Source organism: Poecilia mexicana, unplaced genomic scaffold (genome assembly GCF_051168715.1).
Source record: "Poecilia mexicana isolate PSO_F unplaced genomic scaffold, ASM5116871v1 scaffold_15, whole genome shotgun sequence".
In the NCBI taxonomy this organism is placed as follows: domain Eukaryota; kingdom Metazoa; phylum Chordata; class Actinopteri; order Cyprinodontiformes; family Poeciliidae; genus Poecilia; species Poecilia mexicana.
Window position 1 is genome coordinate 9038054 of NW_028263384.1, and position 26013 is coordinate 9064066.

At 39.1% G+C, this 26013-nt stretch overlaps 1 protein-coding gene across 4 annotated transcripts in view; it reads right to left on the reverse strand.

Moving 5' to 3' along the window:
* The window catches only part of anapc1 (anaphase promoting complex subunit 1), a 50585-nt gene that overhangs the window by 7029 nt on the left and 17543 nt on the right, over positions 1–26013 (reverse strand). Inside the window, exons 24-49 of one of the 4 annotated variants that reach the window (XM_015013367.2) lie at positions 25684–25832; positions 24959–25037; positions 22738–22774; positions 22523–22596; positions 21095–21273; positions 19203–19289; positions 18949–19088; positions 18583–18701; positions 18250–18380; positions 17931–18071; positions 15604–15756; positions 15404–15485; positions 14334–14425; positions 13804–13938; positions 13530–13612; positions 12555–12633; positions 12381–12455; positions 10823–10875; positions 10429–10573; positions 10110–10303; positions 4919–5005; positions 4323–4440; positions 2514–2591; positions 2348–2415; positions 2072–2210; positions 1161–1247 (exon numbers count right to left, since the gene is read on the reverse strand). In XM_015013367.2, coding sequence (XP_014868853.2) covers positions 1161–1247; positions 2072–2210; positions 2348–2415; positions 2514–2591; positions 4323–4440; positions 4919–5005; positions 10110–10303; positions 10429–10573; positions 10823–10875; positions 12381–12455; positions 12555–12633; positions 13530–13612; positions 13804–13938; positions 14334–14425; positions 15404–15485; positions 15604–15756; positions 17931–18071; positions 18250–18380; positions 18583–18701; positions 18949–19088; positions 19203–19289; positions 21095–21273; positions 22523–22596; positions 22738–22774; positions 24959–25037; positions 25684–25832 — 2804 coding nt within the window. Of the gene's footprint in view, positions 1–1160; positions 1248–2071; positions 2211–2347; positions 2416–2513; positions 2592–4322; positions 4441–4918; positions 5006–6618; positions 6743–6946; positions 10307–10419; positions 10574–10822; positions 10876–12380; positions 12456–12554; positions 12634–13529; positions 13613–13803; positions 13939–14333; positions 14426–15403; positions 15486–15603; positions 15757–17930; positions 18072–18249; positions 18381–18582; positions 18702–18948; positions 19089–19202; positions 19290–21094; positions 21274–22522; positions 22597–22737; positions 22775–24958; positions 25038–25683; positions 25833–26013 lie in introns of those variants that run through there. The other 3 variants (XM_015013366.2, XM_015013365.2, XR_015765361.1) reach the window with 3 other exon arrangements.

Below are 26013 nucleotides of genomic sequence, written 5' to 3' on the forward strand. Positions count from 1 at the left end.
ATCTTCATTTACAAACGGTCACAGTTATGCTCCGATGTGATGCGTTCCCTCCCATTTCAGAGCTGAATCTGAGGCTGCAGGCCTCTAATCCACCCAATTAACCTGAAGTCACGATGAAGCAGCCCACCTCTTTCTCGCAAAATAGAGGGCAAGTGATTAATAATCAGACTCAACATCCGTCTGTCCACTTTAAAACAATTAAAATGAGTGTGTGCAGGGTGTGGCACATAGGAAGACACTTTGCTTAAAACAGAAGAAAAACTGATTTTAAAAACATTAACGGTGCTTATGATGGGTGGAAAAAACCAGATGTTGCATTAAAGCTTTGCACATGATCTCGCCATGGTAGTTTGGGCGATCACAAGATAAACACTGGTGGTCTTGAATGAAAAGCCTTGATAACTATCGCCATGACATCCGTGACACAAATTCAACAAGAATTCTCATTTCACAACGAATGGATTATTTGAGCATTTACAGGCTGCGGATTTTTGGTAAACAGACAGGAAGTCGTTTAGCTCTACTGAAGGATGACCAAGCAGTCTGCAGCGGCCGCTTTAAGTTTGTCATAAATCCTCAATCACATGTTTGCACTTATCCAAGGACCACACGTGTTTTTCAGACAAAACTGGAACATGCCTCCCCCCCTCTTCAAAATCAGCATTTATGATCTCATTCGTTAGTCATTAAAGTTGTCAGATTCTCTCTAATTGTGTTTATTTGGAGTTCAGTTTTATTACCAACGGCTTGTTCCTCCACGCATTTATATTTAGTTTAAAAAGGCGCCTTAAACTGATGATATGAATTAAAATGGATAACAACATGAATCCAGGTTGAGATATGATAGGAAAAAGCCACGTCTGAAAACAACTTCATTTGAATCCCCAGGGAGTTTCTGTCTGGACTAACCCACGAAGTTTCCAGTGTTTCAGTAAAACCCCCAAGATAAAACTGAAACATGGCTCACAGTTAAATTTGTTTTCTAAAGAAATAGAGGGTTTTTTTTTTTTTTTTTGTTTTTTAGTTAGAGGTCCCTTTGGCTATTCTGCAGAAAAACAAACAATAGGTCAAGTCCTTTCCACCTGATAGCCCAGAGATTTTACAAACCCGGCATCAAACTGTCTCAAGCTCTAAATATCTCTGCTTGTTGTGAAACTTACAGATTTCAGTCCTTCTGAGGTTTTACAGAAGAATTCAGCAAAGGAGATGAGAGCAGGCTCTGAGGTGAAGGTAGAAATGGCTTCAGGCTGCAAACAAAACAAAAAACAGAAACTCATTTTCTACCCAAAAGAAAAAGGAACTTCTTACAACCGAGATCGGGTTTATGTTTTAAAAATAATAGTTCTCAATTATTGTGGTAGTCCAGTTACGCTATATATTCTTTACTTAATGACAGTCTCATTAAGTGGTTGATTCATGAGCACATGAATCATTTATTGTTTTGATTCATGAGCACATGAATCAACAACAATAAAAAAAATAAAAAAGGAAAATATAAGCCGGCACATGTAGGAAGAAATGACTTTTTGGACAAAATCCTGTTTGAATAAGAAGATTTTAATAAAACAGAAAAAAAGGAAAACACTGAAGGCAGGCAAGAAAGGTCCTCAAGGACAAGTAGGAAAACAAACTGCATATTTTTCCCCTGCAGGTGTTTTGACAGAACATACAGGCGCCATGAGGTAAGCAGTAATGGTCTGTCAGCTGCAGAGCAGCCAGCTGAACCTGCAGCGGCAACCTGCCAAGACTGGACAAAATTATTCTCTTTAGAGGGGAGGAGACAAAACTTTCCACTCAATACCACTCACTTCTCAGCCGGTTATCAAAATCTACATACTAGATTTTAATATTACATTCAAAGTAACACAAATTGTTCTGCTGGATTAGAAATGCAGCTAGAATTGACTTTATTTTGTTCCAAGACTATTTCTTTAAACACTTTCCAATATTTTCAACAAATCATCTTTAACTGTGTTCAGCCATTATTCCTTATACAAGCCCCTACACCTATTAAAAATTGTTATAATTATTATGATTTGTCAGAATCTCTGTGAAGACCTCTGTCGTTTACCTTGAAGGCTGTGACTCCAGAGTTTCGGTGGCTGACGGCTGTGGCCAGCAGGCTCTTCCAGCCCTGGGGGTCGTCTTTGTAGGGCAGCTGTCCAGCCCGCAACTTCACATACAACACGCCATCTCTGACCAGGATGGACCTAAAAACAGCAAGAAAATAAAAAACCAAACATTTATTTTTTAGGTTGGGATCATCTTGAACAATGCGGCTAGAATGCAAAAGGCTAGAAAGGTGAAAACTTGAACCTTGTTCCCAAAAGGTTCTGCCTATACTTACTTCAGATGTTGAGTTTCTTTGCTGAGGTCGAGAGACAATTCCCAGTATCGTGGCCCCTTTACTTTTACCTTAACAGTAAACAAAGGGGTTAAAAGGCCTTTCAATGATGTGCTTAATGCTAATTTAGTTTTGTAGGCCAGAAAGAAAAGATTTAACTTTGCTTTACCTGTTTGAGAAGGTGAAGCTCAGGAAGGAGGGTGGGAGCCATCAGTTCCACTGTCGTCTCATTATACCACTTGGTTCCCTAACGAGAGCAACGATTGATCAAGCAAACATTATCACATTATGCGAGTCGTGAGCTGCAAGAAACCCTGCTCAGGTTTGTTAAAACAAGTAAGATGCATTAAAATATGCAATCAATTTTGACAATTATTACGCGACAACCTATGGAGGTTGACAGCAGAATGGCTAAAACTAAGGTGTTGTCCCATAATTAACATATTGAAAGCAATTGTTACATGACCTGTCAATCTTTCTTACGTTTTATCTTTTATAAATTAAATGGACTACAGTGCTGTAGTCTTCAGATCTCTCTTGTTCGTCTGCAGGTGTGCCTGAACTGGATGCTGCACTGAATTGGTCAAACTGAGATTTCTGCTGAGATTGTAATGAAAGTGACGGGACGCCAACGGCAGTGTTAAATACAAACAGCGACTTCAGCTTTTAACCTTTAATCCTCCTTCAACTGGGGAGTTGCCACAGTAACAAGAGCTCAATTTAATTAACATTTTTCAACTACAAAGTAACACAGACAAAAAAACCTGGAACAATGAAAGAGTATTTTAATTAATTTGGAAAAATCTATTCATGTATATATGCACCTGGTCAACAAATATACTTGTATCTAAAGTACGGGTGCACAGATAAATCGGCCGATACTTGCAGGAGAAACCGATCTCATCTACTGGCGCAAAGGTCTGAAAATCAGCCGCTGTCGTCTTTTGAGAGAAGGCAGACTGATGGATTCCAACTGTGATGCCATTTCTGAATTATTTTATTATTTTAAGCACCAAGCCCTTTATTTGAACTTAATTCTGAGATTTTTGAGAAATTGCCCAACACATTTAAAGAGACCAAGTTCTGGTTTTCCCACAGTTTTTGAAACAAATTATACGGTGTTGGGATTATTTGTGATAAACCTCAGTACAAGTACTTGTAAACTGAAATATTTTACAATATTTTCTGTATTAATAAAAATACAGGGGAAATGAAAAAGAAAACTGTACTTGATGACGCACATGAAGCCACAGTGACGTGCACAAAGAGGCCAGCAACAAAACCGGGCGACACAGAACACAATGGGTTCTGTGTTTTGACACATTGGCTTTGTGTATTGGCTTTTACTCTGGAAACCTTTTCAAACAATTCCCTTTGAGGGAGTATAAATATATGCCATGCTGTGTATTCAATATAATTTCAGTTCCTCAAAGTTGAAGCAATGATTGTGAGGCTAAAACACTGAGGTTTTTCATGAACAAAAGTGAGTTTCATTCATATTTTCTCCGATTTTTAAGAATCAATCTTGACACACATTTGAGAATTTTGTATTATATTTTATTATTTTACGAATAAGAGGACAGAACGATAGTCGATAATAGGGAACACCGTATGAAGGAGCCAGAAAACCTCATAAGAACACATGGAAATATGACTTCTGTGATTCAGTAAAAGTTTTTATTTAACGTACTAGATTAAAATAATGGAGGTGGTCATACGCAATTAAAATAACTATAAATCTTGTCAAAACATAGAAAAATTAACCAACAGAAATGCCTTAAAGCAGAAATTTGGTTTTACAGCTGAAACATGAATGGTAACTATATGGCTAAAGATAATGAAAGGCTTTTATTTCTGCATTTTTATTTGAAGTGCTGTTCAGGCGGTTTTTATTAAAAACCTGACACCAAAAAAAAAAAAAAAAAAAACAGTGCTCATATAATCAATTATTGTTTTTAGGAGTGCAACGTTCACTGACCTTGTAAGTGACCTCTAACAGAGCGTAGCAAGGCTTCAGAGAGTCGACGTCCACAGGAACCAGGAGCCGGGGTTCTGCAGCCAACACGGCCAGGTGCCGGAGGGCCTGCAGGTGATAGCTGCAACAACATCAAGCCAGTTTTCAGTTAAAGACACAACACAAATGAAAACCCGATATATGAGAAAGAACTGTCATTTTTCTGAACTTATTTGGTTTTTAATGGATAGAAGTATTTTCATATTGCAAAGATGTCAATGAAATGGTCCTTTTTCAATGTAGATTTTTATTCTAATATTGTGTATCGACTTTTAAAATGCTCAATATTTTTTACTCTAATCTGAAGTTGCGAAGTGAAAAATCTTAATTCGCTGGAAAATAATTTAAATGAATGTTTTGCCACGTTCAAACTTATCCTGGCAAATGTAGAAAAGCTAAAAATGTGCTTTGTCATTCTGTTCAAGACTGTAGGGACCCTGACAACTGTGTGTTAATTTTCAGGTAGATCCAGGAATGCCTGGTATTTAAGAAACTTTGGTTTTTACATGCAGGGATTTTCTCTGTGTCCAGCAGTGTGTTTAAAAAGGTTTCGGTCTTACCGGTTGTCAGTGCTGTGAGCAGGAAAGTGAGGGTACAAGGCACACAGTAGGGCAGCGATGGCTGAGTTGGAGGTGCTGAGGGTGTATCTACGATGAAGAACAAGATGACAAACATTAAGATGCACTCAGACAAAAGATTTGCATCAAAATAAGTTTTGTGATGTAAACTCAGAACATAATTCCTATAGTAAAGACATTGCAAGTCAAGCAACACTTTGTCGAGTTTTACTCAACATAATGGAACAATTTTATATCTTGCATCTCCATTTTTAATTAAAGAACGTGCTGCATCATAATCGACACAATCAAAGGTCACAGCAGTGCCTCTTAAACATAATGACAGAGTGTCCGCTTTAACTAATTGGATCATTATCCTAATGTCAAGCTGCAGTGGAAAGTTGCAAGGCTAAAACAGGTCACATCTGAGAGTGTTTAGTAACAGAGGTAAGGAATGTCGCTCTTCAGTTAATGACTGTATTTGTAGTTTTAATGTATTCAAGCTTACAATTGAACCTGTGATTCAACAGTGGATCTTCGCAGCTGTTTGAGGAAGAGAGTCATGGAAGACCGACACCAATTCAGCGATCAATGCAACACTATCCTTTGCGATGAAAGATTTTGACAAGAAAAAATAAATGCACCTCTTCAGTGGGACTGTAGGACTTGAGGAGTTGTTGCAGATTTTATTGAGTAGTTTGCTAAGTTAAAGCACGTCAGTTTAAAAGTGCAGTATTGTAGTTTAAAACAGGAAATTTTCCATAACCGTTGCTCGACATCTGCAACATTATTCTTTCAAACCTGCAACTAAAAGTATTTGGCACTTTTACTTTTGGCTTAACATACAAACTTTTTATCAAAGAAATAACAGATACACATTAAAGATGGTAGGTAAGTGGCACCAGACAATTTTGACCTTGATCATCCCGGGCCAGTGACCGACCAATTGTAAAATAAAAAAATAAAAAAAAAATTCTGAATGTTTTCTGAGCAGTGAACACACCACACCTAATCAGGCTGCATTAACAACACTCTTCAGTGTGGATGTCGCTACTGGGACAATGAAATGTTAACAAGGTTCTTAAAACTGAAATCAGATGAAGCACAAAAGTGCTTCAAGAATTTGAAATTAAACTTTACTTTCAATGACAAATTGAGGAAATGGTTGTACAGGCTGCAAAAAAGTGAGAGAGAGCAAGACTTTTAAAAACAGGTAATATAAAGGCTTAACAAATTCAAGTCAAATTGCTATGTTTTGTTCTTTCAATCTTAACTTTGTATGGAACGTGCTGGGTTTGACAATGTTGGCGGACATTTTGAAATTTTGGATTTAAGATAGGGGTCTACATTTTCTTGTTAATACGTGCAGACACAGGGTCAAGCTAGCTGATCGCTGTGCTAATATGAGAAGATGGAGAAAATTTAAGATGCCAACTCCATAATCAAAATATCAGATATCGAAAATCGGTCAGAAAATTCAAGATGTTATACTTCAATTCTGCAAATGACGATGCAGTCGTGTATTTCTTTACTTGCCCTTGTGACAAAATATTGTCAAAGTGATTATAAAAAAAGAATGTTTCTGACCCTATCCTTAGGGTTTATTTTATTCGTCAAGTTTTTTGCTCTCTTTAAACCACCTCAGCCTCTGCCCAAACTTGAAAAAGCTTGCTTCCCTTAAAAAAAAACACAGGAACCACTCATCTCAGCGACATCTTTTATTTATCTTTTGTCTTTAGATTATTCCAATTGACAGTGCAAGACCACCATGACTTTGCACGGAGAAGTCAAAGTAGTCACATAGAAGTCACAGAGCAGGTTGAAAACCTACAAACAAATGAAACAAAATCAATTGCAGATCACAATGACCTAATTAAGTAGTTTTCCAGGTAATGTTAACAACCTACTTTTAAGTTAACAGTGAATGAACAAATAAATAAACTACATTCTAAACACATAAAACCCATTTCATCAACAAGGCTGATTTGGTCTTCTGAATGCAGATTAAATGATATAATGTCCAGTTCCTACCAGAGTGTCTTTGTGGAAGCTTGAAGCTGAGGCTCTTTGTCTGCAGAGATCATTGTGAGCACAGGTGTGTCAAGTTACCTTATAGACTTCAGATGGGCCTGAGTGAAAGGGATGGGTGCGCTTGATTCTCTCTGATGTGTGTGCCAGTTGGGTGGAGATAGTAAATGCACTCACAAGTGTACTATTTGCTGTTTTAACTTGACATTATTAAATAAAACACTTCCAGGGGTGACTGCAAGTCTGGACACCATGCATGACTTTTTGGTGAAAAAGGAACCAATTTTAACTTTAGTTTCCTCTTAAAACTAAATAACAGGAAGAGAAATTTACTGAGCAAACAGAGAAAGTGAGCAGAAGAGGGAAAACAGCGCTGAAAACATGCAAGATAAGCAATGAAAAACAGGTGAGAAAAATGAATGAGAGGAGTGCACGAGGCACATCTGAATAGGAAAGTCTGATGCAAATAAGCGAGTGGCTGAATGGTAGATAAGCAGAGGGAAACTGATGGGGTGTAAGAATGATATCACTCCAGTTTTGACCCTTCCACTTCTGCAAATCCACAATGAACCAGACCTCGGTGCATGGCATTCAAGCCTGCACTCCCTGCAACTCCGTGGCCCAACATCTACAATGAAGTGGGGGCAGAATAAATCAAAAGGTCCATCAGATTATGACTCTTGTTTGCATTTGCAGCATCTAATGACAGAGTGTGAGCTGTTGTTTCTGTTAGAAACACGCAGGGCGAGGTCAGCAGTTTGAGGAACCTCGTTAGGGTGTGTGTGAGTTTTCTGTGTACACCAGTCATTCAACAAGCTCAAAATAATACTTGCAGCAGGTCTGTGTATTTCTGCACCAGTCACACACAATGAGTGCATGAGGTCTACCTGATGCTTTCCAAAAGCAGGAGATGTAAATCTAGTGGGTGACTTTTGATTTGAAAACCTCACGAGGACAGACCTATTGTCTTGATTTTTCCATTCTTTGGCGACTTAATTATACTCTGCACGCCCCTTGTAGCAGGATGTATAAGTTAGTGAATGCCAAGAAGAGAAAATGTGATCAAAGTCTTTAACTATTATAGTAGGGATTGTTACTCCACTGTTGATCTCATGACAGCACAAATAAAGATTAGTATAGTCGAAAATACTAATAAATGCAATTATTGCATGTTAATCAGAATGGGCACAGAGACAAAATGACTGCTAGTTTTCTAAATCTGTTATGGAGCACCTTCACTGCCAGGTGTTTTAGATCAAATATGAGGATTATTACCATCAACGGCCACAAGTTTCTAATGATTAAAGCGTAAGTAACCTTCATGTAAAAGCTGACAAGTTTTTAAAAAATTCCAAAGTGGGCGGAGCCAAAATACAGGCTCAAGTGCCTGGATGAGCTGAGGGGGTTAAGTGCACATGTGGTCAGGATGACGGAAAGCACCGTTTCTAACTTAGCAGTTCTATGGCAATATTTAGATGCTCCTTTTGGAAAAAGAAAAAAAAAATTACCAGCTACAAACCTAACAGCATTGTTTGTGTTCCTGGAGTCAACATGTGAAAGCACCATTCGTTCTGCAGCAACTGCTCTGAGCAAGAATCAAGTGCTGCTGTAAGCCTCTCCCACTTCCTAGGTTCTGTAGTCAGACATTTTCAAATGAGTCATGCATGTGCAAAGCAGAAAAATGCTATTGAATCGACACTCGCAACCTTCACAATTCCAACTGCTGACTTGCAACGGGGGTGTGTGTCTGAGTGGGACGGTTTTATACCCGAACACAGGTGATGTAGACATCGACAAAACTGTTCAGGTCGTAAGCAACAGGAAAATTCAACTGCGGCAACCACCGCTCAACCCAAAGAGGACAGCACTAAGATGGTTTTAGGCCAAATATTACAGGATTAAACATGTTTACATGAAAATGTCTCAAATTGTATATTAGTAAATAGGGGTGCACTGATCACCGATTAAAAAAAAAAAAAAAAAAGAAAAAAAAGCCTTACCTGCCAATTCCCGATATCAATTTTTTTTCTGTATGAAATATTTCTCAAAATAGGAAAAAAGCTGCAAAGTTAGCAACAGAGGGGTAATTATTGTTGACGGTAAACGTGGAGACATGACTTGGTAGGCCATCAGTACAACCTTTCTCACGGGAGAGCAGAAGAGAACACTGTTTGGTGTTTAGACCTTCCTTTACAGAGGTAGATAAGATCGGCTTCACATGTAAGATTCAGCCGATCACCGATTTCCCAAAATTAAGAAAATTGGCACTGATAAATCGGCACCAATAAATCGGCGCACCCTTTATGGATCAATCTGTTTATCTGCAAAATAAAAGTAGACGTAGGGTTTAAGTACTCTGAACATTTTAGGAACATGTATATTGAAGGGCCATTTACACCCCCACTGATCTTTTCATATCAGCCGAGTCCCCTCTAAGACGGACTGTAAATGCAGCAGAAGATAAATCTGAGTAATAAGAAAAACAAATGTAAAATTGCCAGCAATTCTCTTTCCAGCAGCTGCCCAAAGCTTGCAGATGAGGCTGCAGAGGATTCTCTGGTGGCTCCCTCTGCAGACAACGCATTGCAGGGGTGGCTTAGTGGAGGGCCATGAAATCTGAAACCGAAGTCGCAGAGAAAGCCACAGGGTGGTTGTTGTGTGGGTTCCAACTGGGACACAAGTCGAGCCCAGAGCTGGGTCCTCTGGATGATGTTGAGACCCGAAACATCCGTCGTCCCCAGGTTGCACGATGATGCAAGAGGTATCACCAAATCTAACAAACCTGAGTTCTTTGCAGAATCGCTGCTTTTATTATAAGAATAACGGTTTACTGGTTAGATTATTGAAGTCAGTCGGGTACAGATGATTATTCATGGGTTTCAGATAAGAAAATCTGTAGAAAGGAAAATGTCTTGAAATATTCCTTTCTACAGATTTTCAAGTGTTGTGTGCTTTCACAAGGGAAAGCACATTTGATGCTTGTTGACGCAAATTATTAATCATTAATATAGTTTTATATAGTTTTTAAATTATTATTATTTTTTATTTTTTGGCAATTTTAACTTGTAAATAACAGTAATTTTCCGTAATTTAAATATTGCTAGATTCATTCTCTAAGCATTATTTCAGTGTTTCAGTATTTTCATTGTCGCTGTGTTCATCTCACCTGCCACCTCCCAGGAAGAGCAGGCCGAGGGCCATGTGATGAGCCATGTGAAAGCCGTAGTTCATCTCGCCACCGGTTCGCTTGTGGAAGAAGCGACACAGCTGCAGGACCTTCAGGTTCCCGGTGCCCGCCATTACCATAGACATCGCCAGCAGGATCATCGACAGGCAGGTTTGTAGATTGTAATAACCCATCTGCTGAGGGGGACCAGCATGCAAGTTAAGGCAAAACAAAGTAGGGAGAAATGCACAAGTACTTTCCATGGCCGTGGCAAATTACTGAAAGGTGAAGAACAGAAATAAACACGCACTGCACCCACAGCCGCAGTGCCAGCAAACGACATCATCTTCATGAAGGTCTTGGCGAAGTCGTAGAGGCAGTCGAAGGCGTCGGAATTGGCAGAGCCGGCGAAGCGTAAACCCAACGCCATGCACGCGCCAGCGGTGATGTAGTCTTGGGCTTGACTGAGAAAACAAAACATTTTTAGAAATGCTACGCCAAAAAACAGAAGATTTTTATTAAAATATTTCAATGGATAAAAAAAAAAAATCAACAAGACGAAAAAATAAAAGTGTTTGTACATGTGAAAGAATATTTGCAAAACCCTGTAAAGAAGTAAAATAAAAGCACTATTCAGGCTGATTTAACTTCTAAAATAACAATGACTTAGCAGCAAACAAACTTAAACTGATCATTCTGGGTTCTGTACTTACGCCATTGTGTCCATATTGATGTCTTCTGAGGGGTCGAAATTCCCCCTCATGATCTAAAACAAACCAAATAATACAATGAAATTACTTAGTTTTATTGACATGTCGATAAAAAAAATGAAAAGACATCATGGCATCATAATGAATGACAAATGTACCCAAAACTTGTATGAAGTTCTGCAATAACAGAATCATCCCTGGTTTCTTCATGTTTATTTTAATGGTGGGCTGAGATAGAAACAAAGCTAACTAATTTGAGTCGTTATATCTACTTAATTGTGATTAAAAATAGTTTTAGTAAACAGCAATGTCTAACACAAGAAAGTTTAATTTTAAAAAATGTGATCCCTGAATCAATAAATGTGCACATTGTGTTGATCTACCTTCATTTAGAGGAAAATTTAATATTGTGGCTTTGCTTTCATGCTGGGGTTCATCCCTCCAAACACACTGGGATGTAGTTCCACTAAAAATGTCTTAAAGTTTTATATCTGAGTGAAAAGTTATCCCAGCACATTTTGCCAAAACACCAAGAGATAGAAAAGAGATCCTTTATTTTTAGTCTTTTTTTTTTCTTTTGATGATATTATAATTATTGCAGTTTTTTCTGCATTAAATTAGAGAATAACTGTCAACCATTTAGCTTTTAACTGAATGTAAAATGTATAGTGAAACTTTATTTGGGAGAAAGAAAACATACAACTGGATAATCTGCATAACAATGACAGGAGATGTCCTTTAAAAAAAATGACAATACGGGACATAAGAGGGAGCAGCCTGATCATAAACAATGGCCCCAAAACAAAACCCTGTGGAACGCCAAACTGAACGAGACAGGAACGAGATCTGTAAGTTGATGGAGTCAAGAAGATGCATCCATCAGACAAGACAACTTCTACAAAACAGAACGTGACATACCAGCCTAACACCTAGACCTGTTAGGCAGAGTCAAAAGCACCAAAAGCTGAAGTCAGCTCTCACCGAAGCAGCACAGAACATTTACTGTTGCACTCTGCATCAAAATATCATTTGAGATTCTAGGAAAAGCCGTTTCAGTCGAGTGGGATTTACAAAACCCAGACTGAAAGCGGTGCAGAATACAGTACCAATAAAAACCAGAGGTTAACTGCTTGATTGCAACCCTCTCTAAAATCTTAGGCAGAAAATAAAACTTCGAGATGAGTCTTAAACTGCTGAAAAGAGAAGGATCCTAACTAAACTTTTTAAGGTCAATAAAGTAAAAACAGAAAAATGTTCTGGAAGGAAAACATGCTGACATAGTAGCACTGACACGTTTCAGCTGTTTTCTCTACTTTTACCTCATCAGGATGTTTAATTCTACCACAGATTCACTGCATTCTCTGGCTTTAGACTTTTGAATCTTGACATTTTGTAGAAATAATTATCCTTAATGTTTGTTCTGTATAAAGCTTCGTCACGTAAAATACACTCTAAGCCAACCAGTATGATTTTAGGGTGTTATAGCAACTTCCTGCGAGCTCTACAAGAATACAACACCACAGGAACAATCAGTAATGCCGTCATCTGTGCATTTTCTCACCTGGGGTATATTACTCTTAACCCACTCTGTGTTCGGCAGGATTTCATCCCACATGATAATGCACCGTGCAAGAGTCTGTTGGAGAAGAGAAGCGAGTACATCAGATCTAGGAGAGGTGGGAAAAATATAATCCGACTCATGAGCGAAGAGACGCATAGCTGGCGTCACACTAACCCTCAGCAGCAGAAACTCTGGCTTAATAAAATCCAGCAGAAACCAGGTATCTGGAGGTTTCAGCCAATCAGCAATCGACCTAAAGGACAGAACCGGGATGAAAGAAAGGGAGTGTTAATACCCTGCCTCAACACCTTCTCCCCTAACAGGCAGACAAAGTCGGGCGAGAGTTGACGAAATTAGGAACCCCTTGACCAACTACACAGCTGGGAGGTGGAGGAGTTTTCTTCTGTCGTCAGGTTATGATGCTCTGCGGTTCACATGGATTAGAAGTAGCTCGATTTAGCAGAGATTAAGCACATTTAATAAAGTACTTCTATATTATTTGCACATATTTCATAATGTGGTGTGCACAAATCTACAATCTGTTCACAAATCCCCACTTAGAAAAAGTTTCAAGTACGTTTCTCTGTATTGCATCCTTTGTACCAAGCGACATCGCCAATCCCCTCACCTCTTTTTCAACCGGATTCGTTTAAAACTTGCATCTTCAGATGATATCAAAGTCACACAGAAGTGGAGAAAAACAAGATAAGGTGGCACAACAAGGAAGTAAGAAGATCTTCAGCAAAAAACTGCTATACAAACTACATCTATAAAGCAGAATAATACACATACTGAATGTATCAATTCATTTAACAGGTTAGGTACTTTAAAAATAGAGTAGAGAAACTCAGTTTGTCACGTAACATTACAAACCTAAATATAGCTTGTGGAAAGTTATGTGAAAGCAGGGCTAGATAATAAGATAATGCACCCAAGCTTTGAATATCTAACAGAGAACTGCTGCTTATCAGAAAAACGCTGCAGGACAACTGCAAACCTCTGATCACATGGCCGTCCACCTAGACAGAAAGGCCATGTGGCTCATGGTACCTCTGGAGGAGCAGCCGGGATTCACAGCTAAGATAGGAGAATGTTGGGTTTGAATACAAAGTAATCCTGGATCAAAACCTCATAAAAAACTTGTCCTACCTGTTGTTGGTCTTCAGGTAGATCATGGCGAGGGCCAGCGTGGCTCCTGGACACGTCACGTCTACATTTATTGTGTCACCCTCCTGAGAAGACAGTTATTCGAATGAATAATCCAACGACAGCAGCCTCTATTGCAGCACCGCTTCCATGTTCTTCTGAAACATTTTGGCATGTGAGGAAACCTCATTTTGGCACTTGCCATTTTTACAGCACTGCAATCTGCAATTTCCTTTTTGTATTCTGTAACGCCTTTCAATTCTGTGTTTGCGTCTACCTTGATCTGATAGCTGGGAGACTTGTGCCTTTCCCTGCTGGCCCCGGCCTGAGCTCTCCGATGGCCCCCGACCATGTACTGGTACAACTGTTCGGGAACATTGAGGTCCGTCATTCCGATCAGGTTGCTGCCGTGCTGAAAAACGCAGAGGAGATGGTAACACAGAGAGAGAAGAGGTCAAATGATTAGGGGAATCGATAATAAAAATAAAAATTAAAAGAGACTCACACATTGAAGTGTCTATGTAGAAAAAAAATAGCTTTATAGCAAACAAAAAATGTCATTGCTGAAAATGATGAGTGTTTCCTGAAACAACTACCATCCAAAAACTTGTAAAAGAAACATGTAAGCACAAAACTACAAAAACATATTACTAATATAAAATGCATAAACCTGCAGTAAAACCGAGATTTGGTCTTGAAAAGAAAACAATATTAACAGTTATATAAAGTCAAGAAAATCTAGACTTACAAATGTTTTCCTGTTGCCATTTGTTTCACAAACTTTGTGCTTTTATTTGGGTCACTCACCCCAAGACAAACCATGCCAAGTGCGAGTCCTGCTGCGAGTGAATAGGACTCCCTGTCAGTGCAGTACTCCATCTCTGGACCTGGAGGGCGGCCTTTAAAAACACATCCAAGACTTTATTAGTTTAACTTCATTGTCGTATAAACAGACAATGTCACGACCACAGCAGCAACAAACAACACGGATAAGGTAAAAAACCTAAACAAAATAAATGGTTGAATAAAAGAACGATTTGTAATAAAAACCAATCCAGTTTTTGTAAGATGCATTCAACAGAACTTTATTTGCAGCAGTGACGGCGGTTCTAGTTTTGTTAGACTTTTCAGCTTAATTATCTTAGTCGAAATAAAACAAAGTTTAGAGCAGTATTTTGAAGGCTACAAAATAGCGCAAATTTCGCACAGAAATATAAAAAAAAAAATCAATCTAACCTTTTTAAGATGAATAAGTTGATAAAGCTGACAGGATTTGAGTGTTACTGTGTTTCATGTAAAAAATGCAAGGACCAGTATCATACAGACTAAATGTTACAAATTGAATTCATAAACTAAACTTGGAAATTGTTTTAGGACTTAAAACAATAAAAAGAGCTGAAATAACTTAATACTGAAGTTACATGACAGAAAACAAGGTTGGAGATTATCTCTTGAATGTTTTTAGATCAGTTGACTTTTGAAAGTCTGTATAAGCCATATTGTGTCACAGTCTGCTGTTCTTATCTGTGGGATGCCCCAAGGCTCGGTTTAGGGTCCACTTCGTTTTGCTAGATACTAAGCCCCTTGGACATCCATTTTGTGCAGGAACAAGCCTGGGAGTTTCCCCAACAACTTCCTAGAAAAAACTGCATTTTCTAATTCCATTTTACACAAAATATATTTAAAAAAGGCTTTATTTTCAGTTTCCTCAATTTTTCCACATCACTGTATTTGCTGCAGGCTGTGCATATTTTGCATTCAAAACCAAAAGTATAAATTCTGGGACAATTACAAGTTTTATATTTCCAGAGGCAGTAAAGGTTTAAAGTAATTTATTTGTTAACCATTCATCTTTTATGGAAGAAAACAACACAGACCGATCTCAGACAGCAGGACTTCAGCGTTGTGTCTGTGTCCTGTTCCCTGGTACACCAGACCGATACCAATGACAGCAGCAACCTGCAGGACAGACACATTTAAAAATGATTTTAGTGCAGCTTTTGTGCTGGCTGGTAATTGGAGAAAAAAAACAAACACACACAAAAAAAAATAACATTCAAGTCTACAACACACACACCTGAACATTGTGTGGCACGTCCAGCTCAGTGGAGGTGGGAGGGAGCAAAGCAGGAATGTGAATACTGAGCAGTCGGGTGATTGACATGTCCATGGTGCCCAGTTTGGCTGAAGAAACGCCCAGCAGGAGTCCAATGCTGGTCATCTCATGTCCCTGCCAGAAACAGAGACAGACACAGAACGAAAATTATTTCAGTCTCACTGTGGCACTTGACAGGTAATCACAGAAAATAACTATATTTTCCTTTACATTCTCACACGCAATGCAGAAAACGTGTCATAAATCAGTTTTTTTTCCAATTAATAATCAATTTTATATAAATGTAAGTACTCTTTCTATTCGAGACTTTATGGTTGGAAAAATAAAAAAATAAAAAGGTTTGCCATTTATTAATTTGCGGCATACATTGCTACAGTCAGGCTGGTTTACATAAAGGCACCAGCAAAAACCAAACTGGAAAGCAGGAAGCACTGAAGGTAAACAGTCAGAATGGAGACAGGACACAAAAAAGAAAACTTAGAGTAAAGAAGGGACAGGAAGGAAAAATGGAAGCACGCAACGAAGGAAAGAAAGACAGGATGTAGGACACTAAGGAAGCACGGCAACGGAAGGAAGAACAGAAGAAAATGGACTCAAGGAATGAAAAGAGATAAATACAGACAAAAGCCAAGGAAGACAGGGAGTGGTAGCGTAAGAATCCTGTGGTTATTAACTCTTCACAGAATCCTTCTGAACAGTCCCGCGTGTAACATAACAGTAAAAATGTTTAAACAACTATGGATTTGGATAATTTTCCACAGTGGATGTCCGGATAACGACAGCATGCATCAAGTTTATTTTAAATGGTTTTGAATAAGGTGAATTTTTGCTCTATGCCACAAATTAAAATATGCAGAAATAAAATTCTTACTTGTGTCCTTGCCTTATGTACTTCACTGCTGTTTCGGTTTTATACTGATACTAATGAAATTACTTCTGTTTCATCTTTTAAGTGTATTTTGTAAGGTAAGGTTCTTTACCTAAATTCTATTATGGTTCATGTGACAACATTTGCTTTAAAAATGAGATAATTTAATCGCTTAGTATTTCTGAAATCTTTAAAGCATCTCATTACTACCATTAAAGTTTGAGTGTGTAAAAGGTACACCTATTCATTTGGCTGCATTGTTGACTCCATGTTTGTAAAAAAGCAGCTGAAGTCTGGGGATTAATGATCTGCTTGGCTGTGAGCACAACTCGAAATTCTCTTTAAAACCACAGCCATGCACAATTCTGACAAACTGTTCGTTTGCATAGCGGTGTAATTTCTCTTCTACAGCGAAAGTTGAAACCAGAAGAAAACCACCACTGACGAAAACGCTTCGCTGTCAACCATGTTCACAACTTTCATTCACACTGCTGGGCTGAGCTGCTAATACCCGTCTTTGTGAATAAATAAAAGGACACTGTGAGCACTTCCTGATTGGGTTTACACGCTTTTCAATTTCAAATTTATTAGAAAATAGGTTTACTTTATTTCCACTAATCAATACTTAAGTATTCGCCAATGATATTATATGGACACGCGGTCAGTAAAATAACCTTTACGGAAAAGAAAAGAAAAAAAAATAGATTGCTTCCAATTTAAATTTCACTACAAGGCCAGAATGAACATTGTAGCTTGCAATCAGAGCTAGCTGTAAGTAGCATGTGCATTCTTAGTGTAGTCAAATCTTTGAGTGGACCTTCTTACACTGCATATTTACATAAATGAGTCACAGGGGATGCACATTGACAACTACAACTTAATTTCACAATCTGAATCAACAAGAAACGAATCTTAACTGCTGAATGGTCGCAGTGGTTCCTGTTTGACTTTATTCATTTTCTCTGTGGTGACTTTTTATTATTTAGGTAAAAGAAAGAACAAAAAAATAAAGTTTTGACGTGCAGCATCCTGTTTTTCTCCACTGAAAGTGGGAAAGCATCGCCTTATTTCTAAATTTCTCAGAAGCCAGAGTTTCGCTTTGACTAGCTGTCGGGCTTTGATGCAAGTTTACAGTTCTCGTTTACGCTCATCTCAAGAGAGGTGAGCATGTTGTTGTGTGTGAGAGCAAGTAAATCAAAGCAAAGGGCAGCATCGTGCCTGTGTACTAAATTCCATGTAAGTCGGCGCGTTTACTGTGTTCTGTAAATTACTGGCGGCAGCGGTCGTTTAGAGCAACCGCCAAGTTAAATCGAGGATATTCATTAGCATCAATCTGCATGTTTCAATCGGGGAATGTTGGTGGGATTTACGTTACAAAATGAACAAAAAAAAAAAACTGTTGAACTCTGTTTGTGCAAACCTTGGTGAGGTAGTCATGTATGTTGAGAGTAGCCAGCTTGGTGAGGTGTCCGTTGAGGCCGAGGGCCATTAGAAAGCCTGCGTACTCGTTAGCCAGCTCAGGGCTCTTTGGCTTGTTGTAGGCGATCCATGCGGAGTCCACCTTAAGACGAGAAGCAAACATAATCAGACCTTTTTGTAGAAGAAAAAAGTTTTTCTTTATTGACAAGTAGAAAAGAATCAGCATTTTTAAGCAAAAGACCAAATCTAAACCCGATTCCCTTTTTAAAAAACACATGTTCACATGAAAGCAGGCATGAGTCTTGGACTTTTACACTAACCTGTGAAGCGGGGGCTATTTTAAGTCCCGCTGCAACTCCATTATGGAAACTGGGCCAATTGGTCATGTTGGGAGGAACATCAATGTTCCCACTGTTGAGATCTACCATAGCATTCCTGGGAGGAGCACGGCCTGGAGCAGAGAAACAGAAAGCAGACAGCATCCCAAAATAAAGGTTATTAATGTTGTACTCAATTAAATCAACCTGTTCTTTTTTTTTTTTTCTTCCTTTTTGTACATTTTCTTAAGAAAATTCCAGATATCAAAAATAATAATAAAATCTTGAAAGCAGTAAACACTGAGGAAAAAACATTAATGCAATCGTAGCAACAACCTGTAAGGTTGAGTTTTGGTACAGGCAACGGTTCAGTTGGTACAGGATGGTAGGAAAAGAGAGTGAAGAGGCCTCTGCCAACCGGAAGAGCCATCGTCCTCTGGCACAACTGCAGAAGTCTAAAGCAGACAAATAGTAACACAAAAAGATTTCCAAGAAATTAAAAATGTCACACACAAAAACCAAATCACATAGAAAATAAAACAGATTAAACGTCAAACATCTTTAGGCGTGTAAAGCAGGAACCAAAACATACCAGATGTTTCGCTTCCCTTTAAAAGCTGCTGCATGCTCAATATTTTCTTCCAGTTAAGCGTCTATTTTAGATCGTACATTACTATATTAACACAGGCAAATTGTGCTTACTTGTTTTCTTTCTCCTCTATGTACTCGTGGTCTGAAACTTCAGGCTGCTGCACAACACTGACCCGGACCGGCCTTGAGCTCTGGAGGAGCCTTCTGACTTCCTGGATCCTCAAATCTTGACTCCAGATCAGTCCTGTAACCTGAGAGAGAGAAAGGAAAAGACAAAAGATTTCACCTTATCCCAACAGTCCAAGATAATCTTTAGACAAACCAGAAGAAGCAAAAATATTCCAGTCAGGTAACAATCCAGTTACCTCATGAATTATGTCCAACATGCCATCTTCCTCCTCGTCTGCTTCTGAGGATGCAGGAGGGACCAAGGAGAATCCTGATCCTACAGACTGAAAACACTTAGAAGTGAAAATCTTTCTCGTACTCCCTTTTGGTCTCTCACTGAGCCCGAGAGTGTTTGTTTTGTAAAATGCACGAGGCGGCTGTGGGCCCGCTCAGGAGGCGGGGCATCCGGGTGGCGATGTACATAGCTGTGTGATCTTCCCGCCAGGAGGCTGCAGATCACACAGCTACATTAACGTAACATGTGATGGATCTGGGATTCGAAATAAACATGGAAAACATGGAGAAGAGTGTACTACTCCCCACTCAATCCATTTCCTTCATAGGTCTCTCCCTGGACTCAGTTCAGGCCAGAGTGAGACTAACAGAGGACAGAGTGAAAACAATGCTGGACTGCTTGTCCATGTTCCAGGCTGGTCTGGCAGAGGTACGGGCAACCATCTGTGGACCTATTGCCTCGCAGGAGAACAAACAGTGTCATCTGTATTTCTCCCTGCACGATCAGAACGCACCTCTGGGGGTGGACGCACTGGCCCACAGTTGGCCTCGGGTTCTGCTCTATGCTTTCCCCCCATAGCTCTAATTTCACCAACGCTAGCCAGGGTACGAACAGAAGGGCTGACAATGATCCTCATTGCACCCCACTGGCCATCGAAACACTGGTTAGCAGAGATAACGCAGCTCCTTTGGAAGGATCCGTGGCCTCTGCTTGCACGCAGGGATCTGCTGTCTCAGGCACGAGGACAAATTTTTCATCCCCACCCAGAAAGGCTGGCTTTGTGGGCTTGGCCCGTGAGTGGTTCAATCTACAATCTGTAGGTCTCCCACAGAGTGTTACTGAGACAATCCAGAATGCTAGAGCTCCAGCAACAAGATCTTTGTATGAGAACAAATGATCTGTTTTTGAAAAATGGTGCTCTGAAATTCAGGAAATCCCCTTTCAGTGTTCTGTGGCCGTGCTTTTAGCTTTTCTACAGGACCTGATTGATAAAAGAAAAGCTTTTTCTACTGTCAAGGTGTACTTGGCTGCTATTTCAGCTTGCCATGTGGGTTTTGAGGGGAAGACTGCAGGCCACCATCCCTTAGTGTGCCGGTTCATGCGGGGGGCTTGCAGCAAGCTCCCTGTCTCAAGACCCATGGCTCCATCGTGGGATTTACCCCTGGTGCTGGATGCTCTCTCTGCCTCACCCTTCGAGCCTCTAGATCGGGTTGAATTAAAAATTGTAACCTTGAAAACAGCACTTCTGTTGGCATTGGTCTCTACAAAGCGTGAGGGTGAAATCCATGCTTTGTCTGTTAACCCATCTTGTATGAGGTTTTCTCCAGACAAAACTAAGGTGACTTTGCTCCCCAACCCTGCTTTTGAGCCTGAGGTGTTGGGGTCATAATCTCCAATTGAGTTGGTGGCTTTTTGTCCCTCTCCTCTTCTTCACTGGAGCAGGAGAAACTGCACAACCTTTGGCCTGTACATGCTTTAGATATCTATTTAGAGAAAACAAAATAGGTCAGGAAAAGTGACCAGTTGTTTGTCTCTTGGGCCAAGAACCCTTGCTCAGCATCAGCCCTATTTATGGGGGGGGCGTGGGGGGCTCCCTGCCCTCTCTGACGCTGACAGGCTTATCTCCAGCCAATCCTGGCTGGCGTAATGTAATAGGAGCTTCTGGTGAGGTTACGCCAGGGGCGTTCCCATTATGAGACACTCACGTTACTCAGAGAACAGGGGTTACGAAAGTAACCTAAAGATTTAAAGAAAATGCAGTTATCTGTAATAAAGTAAGCCAATGACAGAATAAAAGTAAAATTGGATTCTACTACAGATGGCTGCATCCTGATTTCAGGAATCTCTACTTACAGCTTTGCTTTTAGCCAGGGTCATCTTGTGAGCTTGCTTGGTCAGGTCCTGTCGGCCAATCAGCAGACAGACTTCCTCTGGCCAATCAGAGGACGGCTGCTCGCGACATCGGTAAATTGCCTCTCTGATGGGCAAAGCCACCCCGAACGGGACCGACTCCAAATCCTTCAGGGTGAAGCCTGCAGCGGTGGGAAGGCAGGGGTGAATAATTTTGGTTATTTAGAGTTTAAAAGCAACCATAAAGACAGATTATGCATTTTAAAACATGGATCAAGTGCTGTTAAAATGATGTTAATGAGCAGAAAACAGAAGTTTTAGTAACTGGTCCAGACCCACAGGGGGAGAGAAACCTACACCCAACTTTTAACACGGACAACGAGTCCTCCAGAGGCAGTAAAAAAAAAACCGTTTGATTTAAGAATATATTTTACAAACTATAACCTCAGTAACCACCTTAGAGGGAACTGAACTGGAGGAGTTTAACTTCTATAAATAACTGGGAACCTTAAATGATTCCCCTCTTTTAAAACACATGTTGAGAGCCTTGTGAAACAGCTGCGACAGAAACTCGGTTTTTAAGTTTGAAAATAAAGATTTGCAGCCACCTTTTCACTGGTGCTGGACAGCGGGAATGTTTTCGAGCGAATGTGTCTTCTCAACGTCTCCATATGGCGGAGAAGCTTACAATGCTTCACTGAGGTTCATGACAGAGCACACTCTTTTATCCAAAAAGGCCATTCTTTCTCCTCTGCCTGCTTGTATTTGTTTTCTGACAGCCATAGAAAGTAGAGGAAGTTGATGTTTTCGATCTCAGGGTTAGTTGTTGCTTTGGGTTCAGGATAACAGCAACGAAACTGAGGCTGTTTTCCCATTTCCCTTCTCTAAAAAGGAATGAGTAGCAGAGCGACTGGAACAGAACTGAATGCGTTCAAATCCAAATTATGAGAACTTGAGGTTAACTCCCTTTAATGTTTTTAGTATATTTTTAAAATTAATTCTCAACTGAATAAAACCTGGTATCATAAATGTCAGATTAAGCTAAATATGTATGTTTTCTACTGCATTACTAGCTAATTTTTATTTAATCAAACATAATTTACTATTTATCGGATAGTTTATTGTTGTTTTTTTATATAATTATTTTGTCATATGTTTTTATTTGTACTTTCCCCACAATTCCTCCTCTATAGTTCTTATTTTAGCGCTTTATGTATATTCACCTGTATTTAACCTTTGTATTACACGCTTGTAAGAAAAGGTCTCTACCAATAACGTTTGATTGGCTACATTGCCCCACAATTGTTCTCTTATCTATATAACATATCTGATTTGACTGTGAAAGTCAATTTGTTGACTTTAGCTTCATTGCAAGTGTCAAAACATCCATTGTTGTGAGGTAATGTTGTGAAAATGATTCGCTACTCGTACCCTGTGAGGTGAGCCACACCACCAGCTGCTCAGCTAGACTCTCACTGGAAACCCTGACCTTCACACTGCTCTGCCTGGAAAAACAAAACACAGAAGTACTTTGTGAGAAAAATCACCAATCATTTCAATCATGATTTGATGACAGAGTTTTTAAACGCACAAAAAAAAATGTCATGTCTGTAGATAGTTGTACAAAATCTTTGAATTTATTTTACCTTCTGGAGTTTGGCTCACTAGCACGGGATCTCTGGCCTAGAATGATAAAGACACAGACATTAAACCAAATGTAAGCAATATCTCAACTTCCATAAATGAAGCCTTATTTATGAGTTAGAATTATAACAACATAAGGTATTCTAAAGTTTTCCTGAAATTTTTTAAATCTGCTTCTAAAATTTGGCATGAAACACACTTGGATTAAGAGTGAAAGTGCCAGTGTTATGTATTGACCATGCACAAGTAATCAGGTTTCAGTTGTTATTATGAAAATGCCATGTAAATCAAATATGATTTAAAAGAAATGTTATTTTCTAATTTAAAACCTTGAAATTGGGCCTCCGTCTCTTTAAAAACTCCTGCTCTTTCTGAAACTCGGCCTTCAGGATGTCATCACAAAATCACTCCCCCATCAACCATTTAACAACGTTTTTACCAGCGTTGAACTGAGAAGTAGTTTATGTAAAAGGCTCAACAAATGTTTGCCAATTGCTACTGGCTAGTCTGAAGGAGCCAAGTGGGGGAGTCACTGTGAGGCAGATGCTCAGAGGAGGAGCTGCGTCTCAAAGGTCCACCCAGGCGTTTCCACAAGTGAACGGTTGCCATGGGAGATTATAGGATTTCTCAAACATTCATGAAAGAATCAAGGCAACACTCCAGGTGTGTTTATGATGAGGGAATAGCATTATAACATAATGTAAGGCTTACAAAAGTATATTTTACATAATATTGTCTCTTTAAATACAGGATGAGTAAATCATGCTTTTCTTTTTGGTGACAAGGAATCTGTTCTACTTGAAAATTAAGTCTTAATGCTGGAAGGACAAAAACTAAAGTTTTCTCATCACTCACAGGCTCAAGGCTAAATTCAGTGACAGAAGAAAAATGGCGGATCAAATAACTGCCACCAAGGAGCTCTAGTGGGCTTTAACATGAGGACAACAAAGAAGGAGGAAAAGCAGGAGACTGTGTAATAATCTGACTCTGAAGCAGAGCACAGTGGGGCTGACAGTTAATATGGGTGGCTTGTCGATAAATGATTACACCGAGGAAAACAAGCTGTCCAAGTGTTGTTTCAGGCCATTTAAAAAATACACAGAACTTTGAGTTTCAGGGACATTTTTTCTGAAAATTCATCATGACCAAAAGATTTGTGCATTTTTGTTGGTGTCTAATGTGGTTTCTGTGCTAGTGAACACAGAACATTGCAGCCGAAGAGGACAGTCTCTAGTAACTAAACCTTTGACGCTGTTACAGCTTCAAACAGACAAATCATTTTATTAAATGTTTTATAAAAGGTTTAGTGAGGGATTTCCTTTGTCAGGAAAACAACTAAGAGCTTCTCCCATTGAAGTGGTCCCTGTGCTGCAACATCCTGTACTAAACGGGTTCTATATAAAGAAATACGAACAGCCAGAAGTCACCTTGGTCCCTTAAAACTTCCACTCTGCTACTTCCTGAGTTTATATACAGGAACAAAGCACATTTTTTATTTTATCCTTATGAATAGTCATCTTAAAACCCATTTAACGAATGCATAAAGCTTTAAAAAAGCAGATCTGGATTTATAAACACCACTGCACACAGGTGTTACACTTACAGTTTCAAGCAGGATTCAAAAACACAAGCTTGCAACAACAGTAGAGCAAGTAACAGACTATTTATATATTAAGCAAAAACAGAAATAATGAAAATGAAAATGATCATAGATCCAGTTTAAAATCTTGTTGCAAGAATCTGGACCTTTGTATGTTTCTGAATTACTTTGCGTTTATCTTTAGGTTCTCTGTCAGCAAGTTCAAAATCAAAATCATCAATAATTTGGTCAAAAACTCAAGTTGCATTATGGTACACTAACCAATGTTATAATAAAGTTAAGAATTTTAATGGAAAAAAGGCCTGGCTGTTCTATTATCCACATCAATCCTGACATGAGAAATTATAAAACCGAACTGCAGCACATTGAAACTCATTTGCGTAAATTTTGTTTCATTCTTGCATCAAAAAACTTCTGTTCCTTTGTCTAAGCTCAAGACAAAAGTAATGAGAAAAACCAACCCACTCCGGCCCCTTTTCCTTTCCTTTCTTTTTTCTTCCCTTTTTGGGCCACACAGTTACCGGTCTCGGCTATTTTAACCACTGGCTGGCTGATTGGTGCACTGCTGCTTTGGTCCAAAACCCCCAACATCTGGTATAAAAATAAACAACAGTGAAACATACCTGCTGAGAGCTTCAGGAGGTACTTCCATTCATTTGTCGATGTAGCATTATCATCTCCAATGATGTACAGAGCATAACTCTGTCAAAAAAAGAAAAAGGAGACCCAAAAAAAGTTATTTTTACATAAAAGGGAATAACTCAAGTGAAACAAACTTCAACGACATTGTTGATATTACAACAACAACAAAAAAAAACATTTAGCTGGTTTTGTCAGTTCTTTTCAACATGACTGAACATGTTTACAAAATGTCAATATTCAGGGTTGAGAGGAAACGGATAATAAAATACGTTTGTGTGTTATTTTAGAAATTTTGTAATAAATTAAACGAATTTAGGATATTCTGACAAAATGTTTCCACTTCGCGTATGTACTGGAGTTACAGAAAGAAAAAAAAAACAGAAAGTGGACAGGTCATCATCCTACCCAGTTATAATAAGAATTGGCATCAAACTTGCATGGTTAGTAAACATGCAGCATTTATTTTTGTTTTTATTAAGAACATCTGTAAGGGATCAATATGGCTACCACAGCATCATAATGTTAAGCATCAATCAAAAACATTTGATTAATGTTTTTAATCAAACATTAACATTATATAAACATATAATGTTTCTAAAACCTTAAAAACATTATATGTTTATATTAAGAATAAAACAAGGTAAATAACTGAAATCTAAGTAACAATGGCTTAAAAGACATTCAAATACAGGAAGTGTGGTTATACCAGAACCAGCAGCTTGGTCCTCTGACAGATGCCAGGCAGGTACGGAAATGGGGGGCTCGCCTCCCCTCTCAAGCAGCTACTGAGCCAGTTGAACACACATGGCGGATCAGAGCTGAGGAAGGTCGGCCGGTGCATCTGACCAATCACAGCTGATAAAGAGTGGGCCAGTCAAAGGTCAAAACAACGGGGAAGAGGAAAAGAGTTCAGTCACTGCTGGTAAACAACAATTACCAGAGAAGTAATGAAATTTAAACTTTAGTTGAAATAATATGCTTATACTGGAATTACCTGGACAAATACAAAGAGCTCTCTAGGCTTTTATGAGCATCA